General features: G+C 33.5%; 1 protein-coding gene across 2 annotated transcripts; it reads left to right on the top strand.

Annotated features, from left to right (window-relative positions):
• The first annotated feature begins 6072 nt into the window (after positions 1-6072).
• LOC132312569 (NAC domain-containing protein 7-like) lies at positions 6073-10084 on the top strand. Of its 2 annotated transcripts, none has more exons than XM_059810978.1 (4): positions 6073-6415; positions 8296-8483; positions 8610-8881; positions 9131-10084. In XM_059810978.1, the coding sequence occupies exons 2-4, from the start codon at positions 8324-8326 to the stop codon at positions 9713-9715; spliced, it is 1017 nt and encodes a 338-aa protein (XP_059666961.1). In that variant the 5' UTR covers positions 6073-6415; positions 8296-8323; the 3' UTR covers positions 9716-10084. The 2 variants fall into 2 exon arrangements, with proteins under 2 accessions (XP_059666961.1, XP_059666962.1); XM_059810979.1 differs by having other exon boundaries at positions 8288-8483.
• Positions 10085-10374: the final 290 nt, after the last annotated feature.

Here is a 10374-nt window from a genome sequence, read left to right as displayed (position 1 = left end):
GTGACCCAAGTGAGTAGTCCATTACTACTATCCAAATCCATCCTTTTAAAAAAATATAAAATAAAATAAAACATAAACCAATTAAATCATTTAATACCCAAATAATCAAATAAATCACATAAGCAATTAAAATAAATAAACATATAACATGAAGCCATATAAGCACATAGCCACGTAAGCAATTAAAACAAATAAATATATAACATGAAACTATATATGCACATAGTCACGTAAGCACCTAAAATACAATAAAATAAATAATTAAATCCCTTTTATATCCTTTTGAAAACTAGGGTTATTACACAAAGGGACCAAAGTAGTGCCAAAGTGCACAAGATCACAATTTTAGGCTGTTTGGGGCATTTTTGAGGTTCTGAACATCTTGAACCGGTTCATCCCCATTGAACCCGTTCAAGAAGGGATCTTTGGTTCGAGAATGGGCACACTGCCCACCTTGAACCGGTTCAGGATTCATGAACCGGTTTAAGTCCCCCAGTGAACTATTTTGCTTTCTTCAGTTGTCACTTGTCAGCTTGGAATGCTTGACTTCGGATGGTCATAACCTCTTCGTTCTGAACCCAAATAGGGTCATTCTTAAGTCCATTTTCAAAGATTTTGAGTTACCTTTCCAATGAGACCAACCACATCTTCAAATTCCATTCATGTTGAGAGTTATGGTTATTTTAGTTGAATAGTGTCGGAATTTTCCTTAGCAGTGCAAGGGTACTTTTGGAAATTCATAACTTATGACCGTAAAACCTCACCGAGCATCATGGAATGATTAGAATGATTGTTTTAAATCTTATTTGACTAGTTTAAGAATGGATTACCCTCTTGTATTGTAAAATGACTAATTTGCCCCTAGTGTGTCATCGGGTTTGGTTAAAGACTCGGTTAACGATTCGGACCCCTGGTTTGGGTCGTTACAGGAAGTTACCTAAGATATATTAATCACCACAGTACCACTCAAATATAAATGAGTTAGAGTTGGGGTGAAGTGCAAAAAAACACCTGAAGTTTAAAAAAATGTGCAAATAACACTTTTGGTGTTTAAACGTCACCCCTGTAATTTCAAAATAGTGCAAATAAGGACTTCTGACCAATAAAATTGGCATGTGCTGCGCATGTGACTAAAAATTGGCCTTTAATACCCAAACTACCCTTTTGCACTACCTAAAATACCCCTTTGAAAACATAGATTTTTTTTGCACACTTTAAAAAATACAGGAATTTTATTTTATAAACATAAAAATAATTTTAATTTTCTTTATTCTCTCCTCTTTAACTAAATACGGTATTGTTTTTAGGGAAAATTACATATAAATGGAGTTAAAGTTTCATATTTACTTAGAGACTGAGTCAAAGTTCCATATTTCTCTAAAATGGATTGCTGAGGTGGCACATGGTTTTTTACTGTTTAGAAAATTGTAGTGCCTAAAATGCCCTTCCCTAACAAAAAAGTAGTACCTTCAGTTCAAAAAAGTAGTACCTTCAGTTCAAAAAAGTAGTACCTTCGAAGAAAAAGTAGTACCTTCGCGGGTGTTTAAAAAACATGGTACCTGGACACCAAAAAGTAGTACCTTCAGTTCAAAAAAGTAGTACCTTCGAAGAAAAAGTAGTACCTCCGCGGAAGGGTATTTTAGGCACCACAATTTCTAAACAGTAAAAAATTATGTGCCACCTCAGCAATCCATTTTAGAGAAATATGGAACTTTGACTCAGCCTCTAAGTAAATATGGAACTTTGATTCCATTTATATGTAATTTTCCCTTGTTTTTAAGCATTCCACATATAATATATATTACTCTAATTTAATTATTTCTTTATATATAATAAAAATATTCTCTCCCCCCTCTTTAATTCTTTAATTTGGCTGTAATCATCACATCAATCGTCCAAGCAAAGATCCGAGTCGCCGGTAGTGGTGATGATCCGGTGAAATTAGACAACAGGGAGGTTGAGATCGAAATCAAGTACTTTTCTAGAGGAGGTAAAGCTTATTAGAGTAATTGAAATCAACGACGGAAGATGGGTCAGAGTCGCTCTGTATCCCATTGTTGATTTTGTGCCATGAGTCGATCGTCGGACGGTTGATTCTGAAGATGATTATTCAGAGTCTTAGGACGCGAAAGGCCGTTTAAAAGGAGCAGAGGTCGTGCCGCCGGTAAAAATCCGGCAAAATGGCAGCTTCCCCTGAGATGCGCCAAACTAGGTTTTCACCGGAGTTCTAATTTTACGGTTGATTGAGCTTTATTTTCTCATTACGGACGAATTGTCAACTTTAATCATGAAACAATAACAAAACATAAACATCAATCTTAAATTATGAAACAATCCCAAAACATATATCTATCTCAGATATGAAATTGTCTCGGGTAAATTGAACCAATCACAATTCACAGTGATGTATCATTTACGCATGCCTCAAGTGAAAAATCAATCTCTAGTTATTAAAAAGTCTTTAAATTTGAATCAATCTCGATATATATATATGCACACATATGCACTGAAACACACCACAAATAGTACAAAAGAACAATAATTTTCCATTACTAAATAGAAGATTTGTTTCAAAATTTCACAATTTAATCTAAATTAAACGAAACAACCACAAGAACAACAACAACAATCAATCAATCTTCCCCTGAGATACGCCAAACTGAAATTTCGTCTCAAAAAGGGCAAAAAGGCATAAATCCGGCCAAATGACAGCTTCCCCTGAGATGCGCCAAACTGAGGTCAAGCGACGGTGGAGGAAGAGAAGCGGCGGCGATCGGCGGCGCAAAGCCCGATGACTCAACGGTGCTGCTCTGGCTGGTGCTCTGCACGTAGCTATTGACGGCGGCGAGCTCAAATCCAAGTACGGAGTAGCAGAAGAGCCAAACTTTAAGCATAAAACATCGGCATTTTAGGAATTATTCAATGGGGGCTTCAAGCATAAAACGTCGACCTTTTGAAGATTATTCAATGGGGGATTTTAGGATTTCAACTTTGTGTCATTATTTTTTTTTAATTATTGAATAAATAATATTGGAAAATATTTTCATATTTTTTACCTACTCGTGTAACAAAAAGCCTTTATTTGCATTATTTTTAAACCATAGAGTGGCCTTTTTGCACATTTTTAAACACGCAGGAGTGTTTTTTTGGCAGTTACCCGTTAAGGTTGTTCATCTTTGGGAACTTTACAATACACAAAAACCAGTTGTGTGGGACCAACAAACACAACTCAGCGAAGGTGAGGTTGCTTAATGATAATGGGGTAGACCACGCTAAGGGAGCCGCCAATGTACAGAGCCCAGCAGGACATCATTTCCAGGTCTGGGTCCCACAATCCACTACAGCGCTGCACTCGATCCAGTCGGCCTAACCAAGCTTAGACAGCTCCATATGTATTTGGAGGACTGTCCCATTCGTTTTTTTATATGTCCGTTTGTGGGCCCCGCCGTTTTGAACCTCCGCAGCTGAAAACACACGTACTGTTCCTCACCGAATTGCAATCCCATATTCACAATACGACGGGTGGCCTAAAAATAATAAATAACTAAATAAATAAATAAATAAAATAATAATAATAATAATCTGCACAGGTGGACTGCGGTAAAAGGTTCTCAAGAGACTAACAAGTAAATATATGGTGCGCCGGATATAATAAGTTATTGGTAAGCATTGGAAAAACACTCCATCATTTTAAAAGCTTAATAGGGTGCCTTTTATTAACATATTCTTTTTTATTAAATATTCCTTCTGCAAAAACTTTACTGAACCAATTTTTTTTTTTTTTTTTTTTGATAGGTAAGCAAACACACAAACACTCCCACAAGTCTGCAACACATGAATTTGCAAATTAGAAGTACTTTTAATCTGCAATGCATATTTGGCGTTTTTTAATTATTTTTTTCCACAGAGTATCATTTCTTAAAGATCAAATAGTGTTTCGAGGAATATTATAATATCTTTTTTTTGAATATTTAAATCTTTCATCCTTGAATTGTTTGATAATTTCCGAAGTTTAAGCCTCACTGTTGTCCGCTTAAGTTTCAAATTTGCTCTAGGCTTTCAGGCTTTAGCCAAGAAATATATATATATATACACACACAATGTATTCGTACTTTATACATATATATATCTATATATATCATATATGTATATATATAATACATATATTACCCTCGACCATCATGACAGTCGGTGGTGGCTAGGAAACTTATCGGTGACGAGCAGAACCGGTACGTCCAATGATGTCATCCTAATATTTATACAGAGGGTAATTTTGGCACAAAATTTGCATAGGATTGATATACTACTATTACGAGTACTATTTATCAAGAGAACGCTGATATGACTAGCAAATGGATGAAATTTTCATTAACCTCCATGAACTTGGTACAAGTGTAAGCTATGCTGTAAATCAACTTTGAGCTTTTTAAATAGCCAACAGGCTTGAAAAATCTTTTATTTTTAATTTTTTATTATTGTTTTGGGAATACAGTATTTCAAATACTGTTCAAATTCAGAATTTTTATAATATTTTAGAAACAGTATATGCTAAAGCACTTTTAAAATTGATTGATAAATTATCATGCAATAAAATATGTCAACTTTATTATTGCGTGATCACATGATCTCGGACTATTTAACAACTCATACGGTGATAGTTTCGATAACTGTTTAAAATTTATACCTTTTATGTATAAAAAAATAGACTAGACTCTTCGACTTTGCAAATGAACAATTTATATACGTATATCTTGACGAGAAGTGTGGAGCTCGATAAATACAGTACATCTTAGTCCGAACCTAAATTTTTGGAAATATTTTAGTATTTTTTGTACTTGTTATGCTACACTATTGTGAGGATACTTATTTATTCTGAATTATCTCGATTATAACAGTCATGTAATCCTAAATTTTGGATAAACTACCTAAAATTTTGTGTATTCTTGTTCGTGTGTTTGATATCTTTTCAATTAATTTTCGCAACATAACTCTTTTATGAAGTTGTCAAATTTAGAGCTTAATGAACCGTAATCTCATCCGGGCACTTAGTATATTTTTAAAGTGCTGAGTGAGTTAGTATTAGTAATATATCAAAAAGATTATGTTTAATATCTTAGCAAGATTGATGCTCAATGTAATGTTATAGAAAATTAATTATTGAAACCAATACTATAACTCTAATTAAAAAAGGCACATGTTAGATCAAGTTGGAGGACCCAATGATCAAAACTAACAACCAAAGGTAAAATTTTCTCTTAAATTATTACATGGAGCACCTCTAAAATCTAAATCATGATAGTAATAATTAATGCAATAAACCAACTAGCAATTAATTTAGAAAGGACAAAAATACATGATAATTTATTAACAGCCAAAAACCCTTTTTTTTGTACACGTGTCACTTGCCTGTATGATCAATCACTACTATTCCATAGAATATCAAAATGAACAAGATTCCACTGCATCACGGCCCCATATATTCATAATTCATTAATACAGTAACTAACAAGAAATAGGGGAGGGACTAGGGACATAGTTGGAACTTGTAGGGACCATCTTACCCCATTTATATATATATATATATATATATAGAGAGAGAGAGAGAGAGAGAGAGATGGTTCCATTAATTAAGTCATGACCACCAAATATATCTTAAATAGTAGTTGTAGTTTATTTGCTCTTTTTGGGGTCTTCTAAGGCTTTTATGTAAGGTGATTGGCTGTGGCGTTATAAGTTCCTCTGACATTCCCCCATTTGTTTCTCTCTCTAAAACTCACTTAAATATATGTATATATATATATATATATGCACTTCAATGGTCACTGAAACAGAGCATTATCTGAAAAGGGTGTCTCAATCAGTTGCGGGTGGTGGAGATAAGCAGGCCTTTCTCTCTCTCTCTCTACAATTTATCCACCACCACCACCTTTTTTCCCGCGAAAATACTTTCCCACCAATTTAGCACACTGTGACAATGAGAGACAATGAAAGCACATGACCAAGAATTTTTAAGCTAGCTGGTAGTAATTAATCATAATTAACATAATCATTCATCATTAGGTTTACTTTCTCTCTCCTCTCTCCACTTTCTCTCTCTATATTTGGTAGTGTTTATATAAATCCTAGAAGCTCTTCATTCTTCCATTCCTCGGCCTCTCCTTTTCTTCTTTTTCCCTTGACAATCCTCGGGATCTGATCTGACAACTATAGTCAAGAGAAAAAAACAAGAAAAAATCATTTCAGTTCAAGTCCCGAGGAAGATATATATTAATTGTGTCTTTCGCCATTTATTTTTCTTGTTTTATATGTCTCAGCCAAAATTTGTAGTTTAAATCTATTTTCGGTGAACAAAGATTTGGTTGATTGTTGAAGAAAGATCTACTGCTCTACCCATCTCTAAGCTATTGCCTCATCTGTAAGCTCTCTCTCTCTCTCTCACACACACACACACACAATTTATTATGTGGGTTATGCATGCGTTGATCGATTTTATGGTGTTTTTTATGTGTGTTGGATTGGAAGCTTGTTTTTGCAGATCTGCTATGATCTGAATGGAAGTGTCGTCTTTTCTATGTGAATGTCTTCGTGTTCATCACTAATGCATATATGGCTGATAAATATTTCAATCCATGTCTAGAAGTTTTAATTGTACTGACTTAGAAAGATTATGCAAATTATATTTTAGTAATGGATTGGAGCCTCTTTAATCCTTCTATTAATTCTCAGTTTCTTTCTTCTTCTTTTTCATTTCTTTGATTCTTCTTTTTATTATTATTATTATTATTTGTTTTTTTGCTTTTATGTTTAGACAATGAGTATCAGCTAATTTCGCATTAGGTTAATTTCGAGAATTTATTCCGATTAAATTCTTCCATTAAATACTACTAGGATATATTACATCAATTAAGATCACAAACTTCACATGCATAATTAAATATCATAGAGAAGATGTGTTGATTAGAGACATAAGTAATGACAGTCATTGATTAAAATAGCTTTTCGTGTGTATGTGTATTACATAAAAATATATTTCGTGAAATGAAGCAGTACCAACACAAATATTAATACATGTCTTTTTATATTGTTGGATCATTTAATTACTAGTTGAATTTGGTGAACCTATGCTAGAATTTAGAGTATCTAGTTGAATTTGTTGGATCATTTAATTACTTATTGGATAATTTATTATTTGTTTTATGATCAATCAAATGATATAATTGCAACTTGATATGTGTGTGTGTGTGTGTGTGTGAAAAACGTGATTTTGTTCACTTGCCTTCATTTAGAAGAATCATTGGTTGCATTCCACATAGATTCATATACTATTGTAAGCCATTGAATTTACCTACTTCGTTAGGGGAATTAAAAATAAAATTTACCAAAGAGTATTTTTATTTTTATTTTTATTTTGTGTTAATTGCATAGATTTTTCTTTTCTTATATTAGTTTGAGATTGTTCTTTTCTATGTACGACGATTTAAGACAAACATTTCATGATTTTGATCAACATTGCTGAGCTTCAGCATTAATTAAGAATGCCCATTTCACAAATGTACTTTGTGTGAGCTTTGTTTTTTCATTGACTACTTTGTGTGAGCTTTCCTCTTCATGATCTCATAATTCGATCGATCCAAGAAAAGCTTGATTACACTCATAATGGCATTTTCATAGTCAATGACAATGGATTCAATTAACGTTCATCATATGATCATGTTTATCTTCTTCAAAATTAATTTGCTTCTGCTAGCTTAGTCTATAATTATGTACAAGTTGATAAATTAGGCATGGGATAGAATTCATTAAGTAATTTATATAATGGTAGCAACAGTTTTCTTCAAGATACAAACTCATGTACTCAATTTATTCATCACAATCATCTCTAGTTTTTCGGTCATTTAAAATTTCCCTTTAATTCCTAAGTGCCAATTTCATGAACTGAGAGTCATTAATTAACTGGTAATAAGTAATAACTACTTGTAATATTTTCAAAGAGTATCGTACTGAATTACGGATGTTAAAAATGAGATCTCTCAAATAGCAGCTTCGATTTGCATTAATTTTCTTGCTTCATGCATTTTGTTTGATTTTTCTCTAATCTACTTTCATTAAATTGAATTAAGTCAGAAAGATTTCATCCAATAGTCCAAGAGAAATTCTCAAATTACATCATATTTCAGAAATGACTCAAATCATATATAGCTCATCTTCTGTTTGTGTCAATAGGACTGCACCATTCAAAAATTGGACTAAAATTATCGCGCTGATTGAATAATATTAATGCTAAAAGAATTGCAGGTCTCGGCTCCTTAGCAGCAAGGAGATTATGAATGCTTTTTCGCATGTCCCTCCTGGTTTTCGGTTCCATCCCACAGACGAAGAACTTGTTGATTACTACCTTAGGAAAAAGATTACTTGCAGAAGGATTGATCTAGATGTCATTAAAGATATCGATCTCTACAAAATTGAGCCATGGGATCTTCAAGGTATATCACTAATAAACTAACACAATTATGTATTCCCCTCAGTATATATATCACTTCCATTCCTTGCAAAATGTACATTTGACTAAAATTAATGTTATTTTTTGGTGATTCTATAAATTTGAACAGAACTATGCAGAATAGGAACAGAAGAGCAAAATGAATGGTATTTCTTTAGCCACAAGGATAAGAAGTATCCGACTGGAACGCGTACCAACAGAGCTACAGCTGCAGGATTCTGGAAAGCAACTGGACGCGACAAGGCTATTTACTCGAAGCATGACTTGATTGGCATGAGGAAGACCTTAGTCTTTTATAAAGGTCGAGCACCAAATGGACAAAAATCAGACTGGATTATGCACGAGTATCGTCTTGAAACAGATGAAAATGGGATAACTCAGGCAAGTATTCTTAGTCCATTTTTACCAAACTTCAAATTAATCCTTATATATAAGCTCCCTCAAAAAAGGTACTTTTTTTTTTATAAGAAAAAAAAAAAAAAAAAAAAAAAAAGGTACCCTTTGATCAAAAGTTACATAATTACTATTAGTTTTGCTAATTACCTATTGTTTCATTTTTTCTTTGTATTTCATACAAAAGATTATCTGTGAAAAAAATGATAAGAGATATTCATGATATTCATAAAACAGGAAGAAGGTTGGGTGGTGTGTAGGGTATTCAAGAAAAGATTAACAAGTATGCAGAAAATGAGTGAACACGAGTCGCCAATTTGGTATGATGATCAAGTCTCATTCATGCCGGACTTGGATTCGCCAAAACAAGCTTCTCAGTGTAATCCAAATTACCACTACTCTTATTCCTGCAAGAAGGAGATAGATTTGCAGTATGAAATGCCCCATGAACATTTTAACCAGCTGCAAACTGCGCCATCCGAGAGCTGCAACTCTGTGGCAGCTTATGGTCTTGACATAAACAATGGAAGCAGTTTCCGGTCCTCCTCATTCGTACAAGAAGAACATGTCCAACAAAACAATCACCAGAATTTGCATTTCATCTATGGGGACAATAACAATATTGAGCAAACAGGACTTGACGACCAAGTGACGGATTGGCGAGTTCTTGACAAGTTTGTTGCTTCTCAAATGGGGGCAAATGTGTTTCAAGCCTCTGATCACTCGAGTATGGTTGGCCGGCACTTGATCAACAAGCAAGAATTGGCACCGGAAAATGCCACGGCATCAGCCTTCAGTTGTCAGATTGATCTGTTGAAGTGAAACCTTATTAAAATTCAATTACAGTATTACACATTGATCATAGGAAGTCCAGTTATATGTTATTTAGATTTTTGTACATAATAAAACTGAAATTACAGTATAACCTTTTAGGCTTCTGAATTTTCATCTTAGTATATAAGTTAAGTTGATATATATACAGTACCAAATTAATTAGTCAATAACCTTGTTATTTTACCAAGATAGAGTTGGACTCTGGAGCTGAGGATGGCTATGGAGACTTTGACTCACAGCAATACTGTTCTGTGTGTAATGGCCATCTTTATGCTTATGCACTTGGACTGCTATGTGTTATGTATGTTTGTTGATCCTAAAAGCAGTATTAGAAATATATTTCTATCTTTTAGTATACCCATGCAATTTTTCCTCTACACATCTATATATAGTTTCTAAAGTACTTTCCTTTTTATATTCATGCTCCATGTTGTTGTCAGGATGAGTTTGGGGTCTGTTTGGTTCAGTTTTCTGAAGAGATTCGAGATCTCAAAAACTCGGAAAATAGATTTTTTTTTTTTACAGTCATATGAAAACAAGCCTTTCTTTAACTAAATTTCCAGAAAACTGCAACCAAATTAACAAGTTTCTGCACAATTTTTTAATTTCTCTTAAAACGTACAGAAAACTATATATTCTCTGAAAAC

The sequence above is a fragment of the Cornus florida genome, unplaced genomic scaffold (genome assembly GCF_030987335.1).
Source record: "Cornus florida cultivar Cherokee Brave unplaced genomic scaffold, ASM3098733v1 CherokeeBrave_3.0.0_Hap2_Chr06, whole genome shotgun sequence".
NCBI classification, from domain to species: domain Eukaryota; kingdom Viridiplantae; phylum Streptophyta; class Magnoliopsida; order Cornales; family Cornaceae; genus Cornus; species Cornus florida.
Note: the sequence above shows the minus strand (reverse complement) of the source record. Positions and strands in the feature narration are given on the sequence as shown.

Excerpts from the sequence above, each read along its gene's own strand:
- LOC132312569 (XM_059810978.1), top strand. The coding sequence starts at position 8,324 with ATGAATGCTTTTTCGCATGTCCCTCCTGGTTTTCGGTTCCATCCCACA. Across the intron at positions 8,484-8,609 it reads TGAGCCATGGGATCTTCAAG|AACTATGCAGAATAGGAACA; the intron begins GTATATCACTAA and ends AAATTTGAACAG. Across the intron at positions 8,882-9,130 it reads ATGAAAATGGGATAACTCAG|GAAGAAGGTTGGGTGGTGTG; the intron begins GCAAGTATTCTT and ends TTCATAAAACAG.